Raw genomic sequence first — 18,522 nt, 5'->3', positions numbered from 1 at the left:
CTTCAGTGAGCTTCAGTGACCCCACTCAGGCAGGGCATCTTCTCTGATGACTCTTGCAAACTCTTCCTCCTCTTCCATGACCCTCAAGGCTCACTCCCAGCTTTTTGTTTTGTTTTTTTCTCTACTTCCTCAAATTATGTCTCTGCAGTCAATCAAAAAGCAAACTCATGATCTTCCCCCAGAAATCTGTGATTTGTCCCCTGTTCCGCATCTTAGCTAATACCGCCTCAGTTCCTTCAATTCAAACTCTAAAACACACCTCTGCCTCACTCCTTGTATCCAGTTAATTGTTTCCTCACTAATTTCCGGTCTCTTCCCCTTCCCTCTGCTCATCTTCATTGCATCCACACTGGACTTAGTCAGTGTGACCGGTCTCAATGTCCCCTGGTTCTCTCCAGTCTTTTCTCTATATAGCAGCAGGAAGTCACACCATGCCAGCCTTCATGCAATGGTTTTCTGTTACAATTATCAGAAAACAAAATTGCTTCACCCACTTCTCAGAACTGGTGTGTTTCCTGCCCACCTCTCAGAACTGTTTATGATAAACAGTTGTTCTGTGCTCCAGACAAACGAGAGCATTGCTTTCCGTCTGGCCACATGGGCTGGTCTCTGAATTAGTCTTCTCCCAGCTCCTCTCTTTTCTTAGGTAAAGGAAAACTTCCCTGAATGTAACTGTCTATGTGGTACCCACTTCTCTGTTTTTCCCCAGGGAATGGTTCCTGGGCGTGGCCAGCAGGTTCCGTGTCCTCAAAGAACTCTGTTCTCTTTCTTCATGGGTAGCAACCTTCTCGACCTGTAACAGTGTACTCATTTCTGTGCATTTCCTAGTGTAAGTCTTCTCCGGACTGTAAGTCGAAGAAGTGTCTGGAATACTCCGATAGTATGCAACTAATAAACAGCTGTTCATTAGGTGAACCATGATTTTGGCCATCTGTAAAACTTGGATAAGAATGTTTTTCCATTTCCCTTTTTATTAAAAAGTATGCAAAGGTAGTGCAGCATTTGCTAAATGCTGTCTATAGTCAATGAAGTATTATTATTATTATTGTTTTTGTTGTTGTTGTTATTGTAATAAATTTTGCTCTTATGATGCAAGATAATCTAATCTAAGTTCCTAAATGCTCTGGGCCTAGTGGGCAGATATGTTTCTCCTAGAATCAACATTAATATAAAAGCATGACAAACATATACTAAAATGCTGTAGTCTCATTACAGTTTTAATCACTTCTTAGAAGACAACAACTTACAAGAAAAGTGTAGTCCAGTGCAGTTCAATTAGCTGTCTCTGATTAATTGTCCAAGTACAATTAAACCAAGAAAATATGCATCAGGATCCTTTTAATAGAAATACATTTTGAACTGATTGGTATGGAGGGCAAAAATATTGATTCTTATCAGGGTGCATGTTTTCTGTTTATTATTTCTGTGTGTTAAAAAAAATAAGGGAGGGCATCATGGAAATAGAGACTTCTTGACATCAAGCCAGGAGCTGCAGGAACCTGCATCTGGCAGGTTCTGGGCTCACCTTGCTGTGCGTGTTTGTCCTTGGATAGAAAGGTAACGAGCTGTGGGCCCTTGTGCTCCTCTGCAGGTTTACAGAGAGCCAGCGCAAGAGCCCCTTCACCGTACCGCAGAGACTTTGAGGCCAAGCTCCGCAACTTCTACCGAAAACTAGAAGCCAAAGGATTTGGGCAGGGTCCAGGGAAAATTAAGTGAGTGCTTCAGTGTTTGGCACTGAACTAAAATTGGAGACTTTTCTATCTCGTCATCCTTTATATTCGTGTCACACTTTGTGGAGACTGGATATCCTGGTGTGATAGCAGTTATGGTATAAAGGGAGGAAAAAAGGAAGCAAGGAAGTTGGCAGGAAAGAAAAAAGGAATATAGGAAATTGGAGGGGAAGGAGAATGAAAGGAAGAGGGTAAAGAAAAGAGAATAGTACGGTTTAGACAAAGTCATGCATCGCATCAATAGTAGATTTTTTTCAGGAAACAGAAGCTTATACTAAATTTTAAAAACCCTGTATGTTTCCTTTTATTTATTCTTGGACAAAATTTAACTGTAGTCAAGTACATGGACCAGTGATTTTGCAGTTAAAGTCCAAATAAAAAAGGATTCTGAAAAATTACCTCTGGCTCTACTATTTTTATCTTAAGAATCTGAGCCCATATTCAAGAAACCAGCTTGAGAGACTACCAGGTATGGGATGCGTATACCTGGAGGCTGAGGCAGGAGAATACAGCTTCAAGCTCAGGCTGGGCAACTTAGCAACTTAGTGAGATCTTGTCTCCAAAGCAAAACAAAAAGTGGGGGATTTGAAGTTATAGCTCAATGTGAAGGTCCTGGGTTTAATTCCCAGTAGCACACACAAAAAGAAGATATCCTAGGAACTGATCAAAAAGCAAAAAGAATCCTAAAGTAGTCCAGTGCAATGGGATGTATCAGTGATAAGCACAGCTGTTTCCCTCCTCTGCAATGTTTTGAAAAGTGTCACTCCATCAGCTTGGGGGACTGTGCCTTGCCCTTCCCTCTCCTTTGGAGATGCTGTGGAGGGAGACCATGAAGCTGGGCGCTCACAACTCACATGCAGACACCGTCTGGCATCCTCTCTTCAGAGCCGCCACTCACCACCACCGCTTCTGTCCTTCTCAGGCTCATCATTCGCCGGGACCACTTGTTGGAAGGAACCTTTAACCAGGTGATGGCCTATTCCCGCAAGGAGCTCCAGAGGAATAAGCTCTACGTCACCTTTGTTGGAGAGGAGGGGTGAGGAACCAGAAATCTCACACACACCCCTCAGTTTGAGCAGACCAAGGCCCCAGGACCAGGGTGGTTTGTTTTTGTTTATTTTGTTCTTGTTTTGTTTTGCTTTGTTTTGTTTGAGAAACAGGGCACCTATAAGCCTGGGTCTCAAGATGACTCTGATCGTGTCCTCCCAAGAGGTCTCCTCTCTCCAGCCGTCATGTTCTTCAAACTTTGGATGCCACATTCCAGGGCTGGGGATGTAGCTCAGCAGCACAATGCCTGCCTAGCAAACACGAGGCTCTGAGTCTGATTCCCAGAACCAAAAAAAAAAAAAAAAAAAAAAAAAAAAATAGATGCCACATTCTTTAAAATCCTACATTATTGGCATTCCAGAGTCTGTGATCACATGATCTCAAAGTAGAAGTCAAAAATAGTCTTAAGCCACTTTCTCTTTACTTTGTAAGTGCTGTGCCCTGTTAAGTATCTGATCAGAAAACACTTCTTTTGAAATTGCACATACAAAAAAAAAAACACATACCAACATTTTCACATACTTTTTGTGATTTTGTGGAAATCATTTAAGTGTGGCAGGCAGCCCGCTTACTAGGGGGTGTTGGAATATACTTGAAGCTTTTCCGGTTCACCCATATACACATGCACACACAGATGCACACAGGCATAGCTATAGGAAATTCTTTCATGCTTCTCACAGCAAAGGTCTTGTTTGTAATGGGCCAGCTCTGAGTATTATCCCTTAGGTATTAAAGGATTGGGAAGCAAAGATTAAGGACCATTGCCATGAGAGTTCTATTACGCAAGTCTAGTTAACCCCTCAAATCAATAATTACAATTTCATTTTCCACTGCAAATTGACACCTCCAGGATCTACTCTAAAAGGCAGAGACTGCCCTGCTTTCCCCAGTGCCCCCGACTCTGAAAGAGCTCACTAGAATCTGGATAAGAAACTATCCCTTCGGGGCTGGGGATTTAGCTCAGTGGCATAAACGCCTGCCTTGGAAGCAGGTAGTCGTGAGTTCGATCCCTGGTACCAGTAAAAAGGAAAAAGACAAAAAAAAAAAAAAAAAAAAAGAAACTATCCCTTCACTTCTGGACACAAAATGAGCTTCCTGGACCTGTTCTTCCTTTGTAGCCTGGACTACAGTGGTCCTTCTCGAGAGTTCTTCTTCCTTTTGTCTCAGGAGCTCTTCAATCCTTACTACGGACTCTTCGAGTACTCTGCGAATGACACTTACACGGTGCAGATCAGCCCAATGTCAGCGTTTGTAGAAAACCATCTCGAATGGTAAGATTTACACTATTCACTTTCTTGCATTTGAGAGTCCCTGTCTTTCTTCAATGTCAGTAGTATTTCTTTAAGGTTGCTGCTTCTAAACAGTCAGCTAGATATTAGGAGAGGAAGCAACAATGAATAACATCAGCTTAGAAGGGAGAATGGGTTAGTCTTCACCCAGAACACAAGATAAATTACTAAAGACACTGATAGTACAACAGCGGCAAACATGTACAATAGTATAGTTGCCTCCTTAGGATATACTAAGAATAAAAAGATGTGAGTCATGAGTGTTGATAATTTTACCAAAATCATAAGAGTTCCCAATGGAGGCTTCTCAGCAGTGTCTAGGTTTGAAATTCACTCTGATTTGGACCAATAAGTTTCGCATCAGCCTCTACATTTTGAAAAATAAATCTGCTGGACTAGGTAATCGCCAAGCATCCTTCCAAACTGAAAATCCAGCACATCTTTGGTTGTCTGCTGTGGAGGCTGAGTGACGGATGTTTGAAGGTATCAGCCAATTCTGTGCAGGTTCATGGACAACATACCTTCAGTGTAGATCCAAGACATCTCTCGAAAGCTGCATGGGACATCTAGGGTACATGCACAATTCTGCTATCTCCCCACCCTGCCTAATTTGAAAATGACCCCAGATCTCACTGGAAGAGTGATGGGGATGTAGGTCTTTTCTAACATCACTTATTTATGCTATTGTTAAAGGGACTCACTGGGGTGAGCCCAAGCCCCAAAGTTTTGTCAACATAGCATCAGATTGTTTACCTTAGGCTTCCAGATGATGACACACACCCCCTGTCTTCCAGCACACTCTGGGCTGTGCCATTTCTGAGCTAAGGGAGTGTGTGTCCATATCCAGTGCCTGACACAAGGTGAAACAAAACATGTCCTTCAGTCCATGGTTTGTCCTGTAACTTGTCAGTAAGCAGATGTGGAGGTCAGTGAGACAGAAACACACTGGCAGGACAGGTGGAGGAAGCTGATCATTTTGGAAGTTATCAATCATCCTAACTACCACGTCTCAGCTGGGTCCTGCTCGGGCAGACTGCATTCCAACAACAGAGCACACCCTAACCCACGACACAATAATAGACCTTTACACGAGTTGTGCGTAGTAAAATCCCTCAACTTTCTCTTGTGTCATGGGCATAAAATTCAAGACAGTATCTTGGAAGTCATGAACTAAGTAATCAAAAGAGATTTGTCATCAAATCTTTCAGCCCTACCTTAAACACAAGTGGGTATTGGGAGTACACAGAGATGGAATGAGTAGGATCCCTTCCCTTAAGAAGGAGCAGTGGGAGGAGCACAAACCAACAATTACAGTGTCCCTTAAATGCTAAGTTATACACACATATGTGTGTATTTGCCTGAGACACATGTATTAAACAGATACTCATCAACTTATGTTCCAACAAACCCATCACAAATAGAACGTACTATAAGTAAAAAATGTATTCACTACACCTAATCTACTGAGCATCATAGCAACACAGGACGTCGAGTGTTACTTGCTTACCTACCTGCAGAACCACACAGATGACTGAGAGCTACGCTCTGCCCAACATGGAGAGAGATTCCCACTGCTTACCACCAGTCCAGAGAAAGGTCAAAATTCAGAGTACAGTTTCTACTGGATGCATGTCACTTTTGCACTGTCTTAAAGTTGAAAAATCAGAAGTCAAACCACAGATTAGAAAACATCTATGTACACTGAAAATATTCTATCACAAGAGAGAATCTCTTTCCACCCAGGTAAGGTGCATGGAGTGAAATCTGTGAATCTACAGAAAGAGAGGCTCATGGGAGAAAGATGAGTTGGGAGACAGAGGTGGGGATCAGAAGGTTGTATCCCCTCTGGAGGATACTATTAAAATGACATCCATGTTTTTAAACAGTGAATCTTATCAGAGTATGGAGGATAAGTCTGAGAAGCTAAGACTGGAATGAATAGAGCAGCTTTGAAACAGTTGACCTGCCAGTGGGAGAAACAAGTCAGAGCTTAGGCAAAGGTCACAACAAGAGAAAGGGACTGACTCCAGGGACACTTTAGGAAGAGGACATGGAGATAGTTCCACAACTACTGGAAAAGGAGTAAGTTCAAGTTTAGGGTTTTAGGTTGCACAACCGTTAGTATTAACTGTGGGGAGAATTATGTGAAGCAGAAGATATTCAGAGGAAAGTGCAGCATTCACTCTGACATGCAGTTTATTGGAGTTCGGGTGACAAATCTATATCTGTTGTAACCAGAATGATAGCCCTGGTTGGCAGGACAGTTAAAAGGCTGGAGAAGGAGATTTTGGAAGACAACAGCATGGATGCACAGCTCAGCTGTGGACCATGAGAGCATCTGGAGCTTGTACAGATGGAGAACAGTGCTGGGGCCCAAAGAGTGGCCAGCACTGATATGTTGGGGTGGGGAGGGCAGAGTACAGGGGTCCCCTTAGCAGGAAGCTAAGCAGGGGTAATCTGAGCTCAGGAAGTGAAGGGGGCCAGAAGGGTGAGAGGTACCAGCACGTGGCCCACTGGGGAGAGGGGAGAATGAGGGCTGAGAAGTCATAAGCCAGAGGATGTAAGCAGAGAGAAGAAAGAGGGCTTTAAGGGCAAAGGGTGGGGAGTAAGTGTGCAAAGGAACTGCTTAATGGCCAAGGGAAGCAGGGTGACTAACTAGAGGGCTGTGACTCGGTATTGTAAAAGAAGCATTGGAGGAGAGAACAAGTCAGTGTGGCCATATGTGAAGGCCTAAGGGAAAACACAGAAGACACACTGGAGTCGTGAGACTGGTCCCTGCAGCTGCAGCTCAGTCCCCATGCTCCAAGTGGCTTTGCCACCTCATTTGAAGGAGAGGACTCTACACACCTTCCCTGTGAAGCTGTCACAGGGTGTCATGGCCTTCGCTTAGAGTTGGACTGTTCTCTGTCAGTGCCTGAAAGAGAATAGACTTTCTCTCTAGTCATAGTATCTTAGATACTTTTCTCTTGTTGCTGAGTCAAAACACCCAACACCCAAGGTTAAAGAAGGATAAGTTTATTTACCTCACAGTTTGTAGAGGATTCAGTCCATAATCAGCTGGCTCCAAGATAAACTGGTTTGGCAGAAGGGGCATCACAGAGGACAGTCCATGGTGCTCACAAGATAGCAAAAGTGACAAAGGAAGAGGGGTGACAAGCCTCTTTTTGTCCCTTGTATTGTATCCAGGCTACTGGGACTAAGACTGGTGCCAGTCCAGTCAGTGAACTGATCCAGCAATCACCCACCGATAATCCTAGCATTGTACCATGGATCAATCACACTCTCTCGATTCAGCCACCTCCAAAAACAGCCCCACTTAAAACTGCATGAGGCTTTAGGGGGACACCTAGACACAAGTCATAACACATAGGCAGGATCAGTGACTTAACCACCTGCATAGACCCTTCTTAGCTTTGAACAGTGTCTTAATCACTTTCTCATCACTGGGACACAGCACCCAACATCTACAATTTAAAGGAGATGGGTGACTGGCATAACTCAGATCTGAGTGAAGTAGCTCTGGCTTTTGTACAAAACCAGGATGCACAGAGTGTCAAGAAATAATGCCCTTAGCGAGTGGGTGCAGCAGCAGCTGCCTGAAGACCTGTCACTGTCATTTATGCTGTCAGGAAGTTCAGGCCACTGAGAAGACCAGAATCCTGAGATCCAAACTCTGATTGCCCAGGACTCATTGCCTGTAAGTCCCTCTTATCCTCCAGTATGAGGGACACAGTTGCCACCTTCCTCACTCCACAGGCAGTCATCACATGGGCCATGAGGAAGACCACAACCATCATAACCTGTCCATCACTCATAGGGAAACACAACAGACAAAGACAGCCCACACTGGGCAAAGCTGGAAATTGTTTCTTGACACAGGGCAAACCAGAGCAAGGTTCAGCCTGGATGGGACATGGAGATTGGCACTACCCCCTGCTCATCTCCTCTTCCTTCTGGAAACAAATAGACATGACCACAGACCAGAAATAAATGTGTCAAAAATGGGAAAGCTTCAGAGAACTCAGTGGCCATCTTAATGAAGATGATACTCATCGTAACACTTCATGGTGTTAAATATTATTCTTCAAGTGACAGCAGTGCCTTCTTTGTCCCAGTACTATTAAGATAAACAGCAATCCTTCCCTCCCTTCTGCAGTTAATTACCACGGGTTCATGCTTTCCTTTTTCATCTGTAGTTCAAACACCCTTGGGATATCAGCAATCAATGCACCATGGTGCCTTAGTGGCTTTGCACCCTGTACAATGCCTGGAGCAGCTGTTACTGAGAGGCAGCCACCTCCTTGTCACTCCACCTCTTTGTCACTCACCAGGAGCTTCTATAACAGCTGCCTCCAGGGTGGACACTGCCAAAAGAAGCCTTATCAGTGCCCTTCCCCAGCAGCATCTGTGTGACTGCAGGGACTGGAGATTCTGTGGCTTTATGCTCACTGTATAGACTTTGTAGCCACTGGAATAGAGCCAGCTAAGTCAAAACCCTCAAACCATGAGACATAGCAATCTCCCTTTTCCCCTTTCGTCATGTGTTGAGAGATACCAAGTGAATAAATATGCTGAAAATTCCGTGCCACATCCATGAAGTAAGCTGGCCTAAAGGGACTTCCTGCAGTTGCTGTTTCATTACTAACTTGCATCACTGATGTTTCAGGCTGATAAGGACCCCATCAAAGCCAGGAGTGGAAATACACAGGCTACTGAGAGAATGCAGATGCAGTCAGGGAGCTCAGGGAGACCAAGAGTCCATCAGGGTCCCTCATGGGAGCTGGGGTCCTGGTGGACACAGAGCGCCTGCCAGGACTGGCCAGGGCAACAAGAGGCCTGGAAATAACACTCACAGTGATTTTATTCCATCCTGCAGTCCCTGTGGTCAAATCATAAGCCAGAGATCAAAGGGCACCCAGTTATTGTAACCCACAGTGACCAGTCCTCAAGATCACAAGGCAGGACAGAAAAACATTAAAAACTCATTAAAGGGAGGGATAAGGGAGTTCAAAATAACTTTCAGAGCCAAAACAATCCAAGACATTCAGTCCATCTACTAGAACCCTTGCTATTTCCCAAGCTGTATCTAACTGTGTCCACTATGTGCCTTTGAGGACAGAAATCTTGAAATACTATTTTAAGTGTCATCTCTTCATTTTTTATTATGACGATGTCATTTGCATGTTGGTGAGGGACTCGTGCCACTGGTTTTATTATTTTCATATTTATTGCATGCAGGCTTCATGTGCTGGGCATTGATACTTTTTGTTTCTATAACTGAATACAAACAGAGCAGGGAATTTAGAGAGGTGGATCTGGAGACTGGAAAGTCCAAGAGCATGGCATCCGCATCTGCCTGACTTGTCATGAAGACCTTTTTGCTGCCTTATAAGGTGGCAGAGGCATCCAAATAGAAGACAATGATAGAACCAGAGAGCACTCACTTTCAGAACAAAGCCACACTAATCTCTCAGTCCATGGGTGAAATGATTCCTTCACTAGGGCTTCATGACTCAGTCACCTCCCAGTGATCCAGCTTGTCAACATCACTGCCTTGGGAGCCAAATTTGTAACACATGAACTTCTGAAAGAACACATTCAAACTGTACTTTGCGGGTACAGACATTAGTAATAAAACTAAATAGGAAATCATCCATGGAGAACTTAGTAAATACACCAAACACTGTTTTGGACATTTTCATCTAACAACCATCTAACCTATGTATCCTTTACATATGAATATGAGATACACAGGAATATGAAATACAAACATCACCAAAGTCACAGAAAGGCACAGACTCAGTCAAGATTGTAGCTCAGGCATCCTGACACCAACATCAAGCTCTAGCTTGATACAGAGGTAAAGTCAGCTATAGGAATGGGCAGATTACAAAATAATGCAGCAGATGCTATGCATACCTCTAATTACGGCAGTTGTCACAGCTCTTAAAAACCAGTAAGAATAGTTACTGTTAGAGAAGAGGAGAAGGGACTTCCAGGTAGAGGACCCAACATCCTCGATAAATTGAAGGGGATGGCAAACAGATGGTTTTGTGTAGCCTCACAATACCACAAGACACTGGAAAGATGTCCCAGCGTTGTATGGAAAAGAGCTATGATGGCCTTCTATGAAGTTTAGGTTCTGTCGTGGAGCTGGAGATGATTGGGAGCCAATCATGTTTTTGGAGTACAATGCTGGTCTTATCAGACTGGTGTCTAAAATCAGAAAATAAACTGTGCTTACAAGTAGAATAAGAAGTGGAGTGGGCCATGGGGGTGCCAATTAAGGGTCTGTTGAAAGAGTTCTTGGAAAAGAGAGTAGATCACTAAAATAGGGCAGATGCTGTGGAATAGGAAGATATTTTGGGAGCAAAAGGAATTACAAATGGCGAGAAATTAAATATATCAAAGCCTAAATTTCTTACAGTGAACCTAGTAGTCCTCTGAAATTATACCAAAGTATCAGGGCACAGAAGCCTTCTTAAGCCAGCCTACCATTCCTTCTTGTGGTACCGTCTATTTTAAATTGCACTTCTTTTTCATGTCAGTAAGGCGTATTAAAATGGCCACAACCTCACGTACTGCGAGATTTGTCATGTCAGCATTTTAAACTTTCTGGGCAAACTTTCTGCCCAGAAGTTTCTGGCAGTTTGTACCACACATTCACGACACTGCCTTTCTCACACTACCTCCCAGGCTTCCTTCGTCACCCCACTTTGTCATCTCCCTTTACTAGACACGAAAGTCTTTAATAACTGTCCAGTGGAGTGCACATTCCTCAGAAGCCCATGAAGGCCCAAACATGGGGACCACTGCCTCCCCCAGCCAGTGTGTCTTCTGACTTCCCCCTCTTTTCTCACTTACGTGGGACTAAATTCAACCTATCCTTAACGCCCACTTAAAAAGCTATGTAATTCCTTCACGGCTTTTTCCCTAAGTGTTCATCTCCAGAAAACGCGTTCATCTTCTCTTTGAAAAACAAAGTTTAACAAACACTCTCTCTGGGAACCATGTTTTCCAGTGAAAATTGCATTCACCCCAATATCTAGAACAAGCAGACGTGGAACTGGTTTCCTCCAAGGCAGGAGGCTGGCTGGTCGCCTAATCATCCAGACCCTTCTTGCTTTCTTTTTCTGTGTTTCTGGGTCAAGCAACTTAAAGAAACAACTGTTGTAGTTTACTTTCAAAATCTCTCATTCCATCTCTTCTAGCTACTTTGCATTATAAATATTTATGTGGCCTCTGAAACTGGATCAGAGCAGCATTTTATTGTCTGCCCTCAGCAGCCAGCATGGTTTTTGGCCTAGAGGTGATAGCTTGAGTTCTGGAGGCAGGATTCAAGGTCTGCTCTGTTTCTCAAACACTGAGCTGGCTTCAGGGCCATTGTCCAAAACAAGACCAACAGTGCTGCTGTAGTTCAAATGATGTGTCCCCCAAAACGTGTATGCTGAAAGTTAATCAACAGTGTGAAAGGACGAGAGAGGATTGGGGAAAAAAGAAGAATCAAGATGTATCAGGCACAAGGAAAAACACCCTCTGATGAATGTGCTCATTATGTGTTTCGAAAATGTACCAGTAATTTTTTTTTAAAAACGAAAGCACCCTCAAAAAAAAAGCTTCAGGTACCTCACTATATTTAGATGGAATAAAAATGACAGTAAACCCTCTGACTACATATTCAGAAAACAGATTTTTCCATTTCCTGCAACTGGAATCAGTATCACCTTTTTTAAAAGGATTTTATTTTCAAAAGCAAAATGAAAAAAAAATGATGTGATAATATTAAGAGATAAGGCAGAGATCTGATGGACAGCGTTAGGGCCTCTGCAAAAAGACTTGAGAGAGCTGGTTCACTGTCTTCTGCCGTGAGAACACATCACATTCACTCTCTTTGCTTTGCTCTTCTGCCCTTCACACCTGTAAGGACACAGCAAGCAGGCCCTGCATAGACACACCGCCTGATGGTGCCTTGGCCTTAGCTCTCCCAGCCTCCAGAGCCATGAGAAATACATTTCTATTGTTTCTGGGTATATAGACTGTGGTGGTTCTATTATAGAAGCATAAACAGACTGAGAGTTTGTATATTGGTTTGCAAGGTTTGCATAATGAAATATTACAAACTGGGTAACATGAAGAACTGGGTAGCTTTGAAGACTAGAGATACACGCTTTCAAATTCTGAAGGCCAAAATACCAAGGGGTTGTCAGGATGTTTCTTCAAGAGCCCTTCTCCTTGTCTTACAGATGACCTGCTCTGTGTGTATGTGTCTTGTGTATGTATATATATATATACACACATATATATGCATATCTTATATATGGAATCTATCCATAAAGGGGTCCAGGGCTTAAGCTTAGCAGCTCAAGTGCCTGCTTGGCAAATGCAAGGTCATAAGTTTGATCCCAGCACCAAAAAAAAAAGTATCCATATAACCTCTTATTAAAGACCCTATCAAAAACACTCACATACTTAAATATTAAGGCTGAATTTAATGTCTTAATGTGGGGGGCACAAGCTCATAACAGTTCTTATTCTTTGAGGTGGTTATAAAGATAAAAGGCCAATGTGGTGCTGCATTCCTGTAACCCTGACACTCTGGGAGGCTAAGACAGAGAATGTCAAGTTCGAGCCCAGCCTAGGCAACTTAGTGACTTAGCAAGGCCCCTTCTCAAAATAAAAAGGGGTAGGAGAGATAGCACAAGGTGAAGGCCTTGCATTCAATCTCTAGTACCACAGAATAAAAAAAGATACAAGAAAAAAAATGGCACTCATTTACTGTTTAACAACTGCTAAATGCTGTTAGTCTTCCTTTGAGCATTTATGTCTGTTTTATAGGGATACCTGCGGGTGTTAGGGAAAGCTAGATCGATTTTCCCAACCGGCAATTTCTCAACCCTGGCACTAATGACAGTTGGAACCAGGTAACTCTTTCCTCTAAGGGATAGTCCCGAGTATTGTAAAATGCAGAACACAATGCTACGCCTCTGGCCACTAGGGGTAGTAACACCACCACCACTACCCTAGACATTGTCTAATGTCCACTAGGAGACAAAATCACAATGTTGAAAATCAGTTTTCAGCTACTCCTATGAATGGAGATTGCATAAGGCTCTAGAAAAATTTGTGTGAGATGAAGAATGTTTCCGTGTGCTTGTGATTTGATAAAAACATTTGTGATATGGAAATAAGTCATTGGTATGGCTTGAACATAATTCATATGTTGGAATTCAACCCCCATGGTGATGACATTTTGAAGAGAAGCCTTTTAGGAATGGAGCACTCCACTCTCATGAAAGAGGTTGAAGGAAGCATCTAGTCCCTTTTGCTGTTCCACTTTTGCGTGTGCTGACATAGCAGGAAAGCACCATATTGGAAGCAAAGAAGTCCCCCACCAGATATCAAATCTGTCCATGCCTTGATTTTGGACACTCTGACCTCCAGAACTGAGAGATACAAATGTTAACTATAAATTACCCAGTTTGTGACATTCTAGCAGCAGGAACAGATTAAAGGAGTCACTTATTAAACATGTTTGATTACTGGACAAGCATCATCAAGCCACCAAACAATAACCAGGCAAGGTCTTCAGTGTGGTCAGCCACTGAGTTCATGTTCTAATTCCCTGCCAGCCTGTCCAGTGAAGAATCACCCACTTTCTTTAATCATCTGCTTCCCATGACAGTAGCCTCTGCTGCCTGAGATAAAAATCAGCCTCATTACTTGGGACTAATTAGGATTGCAATCTAAGAAAACACAGATTCAAGCAGTCTTGAAAATGTGCTACACATTTTTACAAGGTCAATGCGGTATTTAAAGCCTAAAACTACAATGGTTGCATCATTTCCTCATCAAGAATTGTGATGTTGCTAACAAGAGTTAGGCTGTTTTATGAGAAAGAAATTAGGTATTGTTTTAATCTATAGGTAATTTAGAGGAAGCAGGAAAGTTTCACGTGATTCATGAAAACAAGTAGATCAGTTTGGCTTATCCCAAAGTCAACTTACATTGGGCCGGCAGCCCAGTACACAAAGGCTCAGGAACCAGGTGGATCAACAGTCTGATCAACAGTGGCCTGTCTACTCCATTGTAAGTATCCCTAACCTATGCTACTCCGTTGATTTTTGATTGTTTTCCTGGACTCAATCAGAGAGCAAAACTTAAACAAAGGCTATACTCTGAAGCAGTATGCTGGAAGGACTCCTGCAGAATTCCCTGGGGTTTCCAGAAGGGCAGGGGGGGCGATGTACGATGGCCCTGAAGTGTGCATGCCTGCCTGATGCAAGCTGCCTCTCCCTCTGAGCCAGCCTGAAGCTGTGCAGGAGACAAGGCACCAAGCCCCAGCCCTCCACATACCAGCAGGAGCAATTACAGAGCAAACCACTGGTGGGGATGCCAGGATCTAGGCTGAACCCATTATTAGCTGTGCAGATAGGAGACTAGCCCAAGGCCAAACTCTGAACTCAGCCCACAAGAATGTGCACTGAAGGGCGGGAATGAAAACAATCTTGGGCATGATTTGGAAGCCAGGAGAAGGATGCAGAGAATGGAAACTCTTTCCCATCAGAATATTCCTAGAATTTTTGCATCACAGGGACTTTGTTACTGTTGGCATTTGCCCTTTACTGTTTGTACTGTGCCAGTCACTTTCCAGAGGTAGATGTGCTTACCTTTTTCTATACTCACAGTAAATAGTCCTGAAAACTTGCGTTCTAGAAGCTTGACTGTGTGGGGCAGCTCAGAACAAATAAGCCTTTTGAAAAGATAGGGCCATGGGCTGGGGGGTTAGCTCAGTGGTGTAAATGCCTGCTTGGCAAACGTGAGGTCATGAGTTCAGTCCCTGGTACCCCAAAAAAAAAAAAAAAAAGAAAAGAAAAGATAGGGCCAGAAGAGATGAGGGGTCTGGAATTATAAGAGAGTGCAAAACATTGATAGAACAAGACCCCAGAGGAGACAGGAGGGAGACATCTATACCCCAAATAGGAGGCTAACTTTGAGAAAAGGTCGGCTCCTCTTCATTGGCATTGAGAGAAATAAATGACGGTGTACAGTGAAGATGAATTTATTTATTAATGAAGGAAGCACATAAAGCAAAGAACCAGATGGAAGGAAGAAAGGTTAGTGACGCTAAAGAGGGTTGCACACAAAGAAGATCCCCACTGTACTTTGAGGGATATGAGGAGGTAAAAAGGCAGATAAACAGGGCAAGAAGAGACCAAGTAGAACACATACCCTTCACTTCCAAGAGAGACAAAATCCGTTCCCCACGGGCCCTCCCAGTGTCTGTGCAGAGGCCTCAGCAGGTGATGCCTAAAGCAGAAAACTTCACTTCTGACTTCTGGCAGTTGTTTTTCCATCTTGAAAAACAAGCTGAGAGACTGAGAATCAATAGTTTTAAATGCAGATTCTCATAATCTGCCCTATAGGGCCTGCCCTCCTGGTGCCTGCGTTTTAACAATCATCCAGTTAGTTGGACTCAGCTGCCAATGGAGGAGCCCCCACCCCACCTTGATTGAAATTTAAGACATTGCCATAGATGCAGCTTTAGCACCCTTCAAAGAGTTTGAGAAAAAAGTGCAATTTTCACACCCGGAAATGAAATCCACATCAGGTTGTTGCCGGCTTTTCCACTCCATGAAAAGTAAGAAAGCATGAAAGGTCCAAAAGTTAAGGGAGAAACACTGGGTGAAACGTGAAACATATATTGTGTGGGAATGTCACCAGGTTTTATGTACTTAAATAATAAAGTGGAAGAAGGGTAATTATTTTAATTAATCAAAGTTATGAGAATAAGAAGAGAATATCTTTGAGATGTTTTTTAAAATACACTAGAACTTAGCAATTATGAAGTGCTTTTCATCTTCAAAGAACCTATTAACATTAAATTACTCTTCTTTTTAATTCTCCTGTGAGGTAGGTAAGCAAATATTAACATTATTATCCCTTATTTGTAGATAGGAAGGGAGGATTGGAGAGGCTGTGACATGCCCAAGCAAACTCAAAATTGAAAGGATTCTTTTAAAATGCTCATAGTGAGGAGGGAATAGAAATCCTGGTTTTCAGGCTGTATCACTTCGCTGTCTTGTATGCTTGCAAAGTGCATAAATAACCATTCGAGGAGGACAGAAGGGGCTTGTGCTCTGCATAGAGATGGGAGGTGCCATTTATAAGTCTCTAAATTTCCCTGGTGTATTAGGATTTAAAGTGAGGAAGGGCTTCAAAAGAATTGAGGTTAATTAACTTGAGCAGATTCTTTATCTTGCTTCAGCATCCTACCACATAAAATAAAGATTAAAAATTATGCTTTAATTAGCCAACTAAAACTCTTTTCTGTGAATACAGGTGGCTTAACTATATTAAAGGAAATAATTGCTGTCCATTTTTAAATTTTGCTTTGAGGACAAAGCAAATGAATGGCCCCTGATAACATCAAGGCGCCCTAATATATTAGAATGTGTGATCAGTATCATGGCTGAGAAATCCTTAGTCTGATCAGTATCATGGCTGAGAAATCCTTAGTCTTAATCCAAAATGCAAAAATTAAAGTTTAGAATTATTGTGTAAGTCACTAGAGATGTGTTTTCCCTGAAACGTGCTCATTTTCTAGGTTAAATGCCAGATTGAATTAACAGAATCAGCATCTTCTTTTCAAAGGTTCTTTTTGTCGACTAAGATTTCAAAAGTAAGCCATGTGAAAATGTCAGAACTACTGCTGAGTCTCCTTTTCTTGAAAGTGAGTCCATACTGAGAAGAGCAGGCAGGGTGGAAAGTTTGACAGCATCGGAAGCTGGAATGACTGGAAGGAGGGTGCCAGTGTAAATGAAGTGTAAATGACAGTGTAAATGTAAAATACTGCCCAGCAGAAGCTCCATCCTAATAAAGCGGAGACCAGAATCAAGGGATCCCATTGATCCCAGCATCTGAGAAGGGAGGCAGTTGGGGCTGAGACTCAGGACTATGGACTATCATTGTGGAAAATAAATAAGAATACTCTGCGCTTCACAAGAGACAGCTCTTCGGTGTAGGCTAAGGACAGATGAGATATCTCAGGATCTCTAGGGGATAAAGGAACAAAAAAGGCAAATGCAAGCTTCAAGCTTGGCTTTTCCTACTCCCTGGACTTCTTTAGAGTCAAATCTCAAAGAATATCAGTTACTTCTGTGATCTAAAGAAAAAATGCAGTGAGTAGATGGATCATTAAAACGATGAAACTGCATAGATCACAGTCACAGACTTCAGTATCATGTTGGTTTATTGTTGAGTTTGGCGTCTGCATGTGCGTTTCCCCTCTGTCTGTGCAATTAATTCAGAGCCAGTTACTTAAATAGCTTCAGGTATTTGTGGCATCCTGATTGTATCAGCACATACTCCTTTGTGTAGCATGGGAACTTGATGTTGTCAGAGCCATTATTATTGTGCCAGTCATGTGCCAATTATACAATGCCATCTCATCTTAGACTTAGGTAGCATTTAAATCTAAGATTTTCCTGACACATGATGTCACTGGATTGTATATTCCCTGGGAGCTTGGGAGCTTTGTCTGTTCTCTAGGAATCCAGGCAGCTAGCACATTGTCCTAATGTGATAGGTACCTTATTTTATTTGTGGAAAGAAAGAAAAAGAAAGGACAAAATCCTGAAAGGCTAAAAGGTATTTGGGTTACAATCTGACTTGGCTTTAGTAAAATACTGTGCATTTGGTTGATGAGTAACAGGTGGGAGAGAAACACTGTCTAAAGGCCGCAGAGGAACTCTCAGTTCTGTGAGGAATTTAGTGATATTAACAGACCTCCACTCTCTGGTTTATATAGTTCAAATAATTAAGAAGACCTTCTAAACCTTCACCTGCCTCACTAATCCAGTTGGATGAGGATCTAGCAAGTTTCACAGCATTCTAGTTTTCCAGGCGAGTAGTCTTTTGGGATCAAATTTTCTATATAATTCTGGGCATGAAATCAGATACAACAATGTCTCACTGCAAAACAGGATAAATTCTTCTTTTGCAGAAAATTAAATATATGACTTTAGCCAAACAGCTTACCAATCACCTGATAATATGTTTAGTGAGGAGTGTTCTGGACAGATAAGGAAGACTATTCACTGGTCGGGTACTGTATGCCTAGGGCAGATGCAGTAATCAGATGGGGTATTCTCATTTCTGGAGGTCAGAAGTCCAGAATCGAGATATTAACAAGCTGTGCTCCTTCTGAAGGTACCAGGGGAGATTTTCTTCATCTCTATCAGCCTCTACTGTTTCCAGTGCTCCCTGGTTTATTTATATCAAATCACTCCAGTCTCTGCCTCTGTCTTCACACATCTTTATAAGATGCTTCTGTGTCTTTATCTCTTCTAAAGACATTTGTCACTGGATTTAAGGCCCGCCTGGAAAATCCAAGATAATTTCATCTTGGGATTTTTCACTTAATTATATCTTCAAAGACCCTTTTTCTAAGTAACATT

At 42.6% G+C, this 18,522-nt stretch overlaps 1 protein-coding gene across 7 annotated transcripts in view; it reads left to right on the top strand.

Moving 5' to 3' along the window:
* Positions 1-18,522, top strand: part of Hecw1 (HECT, C2 and WW domain containing E3 ubiquitin protein ligase 1) — a 388,661-nt gene that overhangs the window by 343,651 nt on the left and 26,488 nt on the right. For all 7 annotated transcript variants that reach the window (XM_063233918.1, XM_063233919.1, XM_063233922.1 and 4 more), the window contains 3 exons: positions 1,592-1,712; positions 2,653-2,766; positions 3,896-4,048. In XM_063233918.1, the coding sequence (XP_063089988.1) occupies positions 1,592-1,712; positions 2,653-2,766; positions 3,896-4,048 (388 nt within the window). The remainder of the gene's footprint in view (positions 1-1,591; positions 1,713-2,652; positions 2,767-3,895; positions 4,049-18,522) is intronic.

This window comes from Cavia porcellus, unplaced genomic scaffold, assembly GCF_034190915.1.
Source record: "Cavia porcellus strain 051 isolate PalLab524CR breed Dunkin Hartley unplaced genomic scaffold, mCavPor4.1 scaffold_23, whole genome shotgun sequence".
Lineage (NCBI taxonomy): Eukaryota > Metazoa > Chordata > Mammalia > Rodentia > Caviidae > Cavia > Cavia porcellus.
This window is presented reverse-complemented; position numbering and strand designations above follow the sequence as displayed.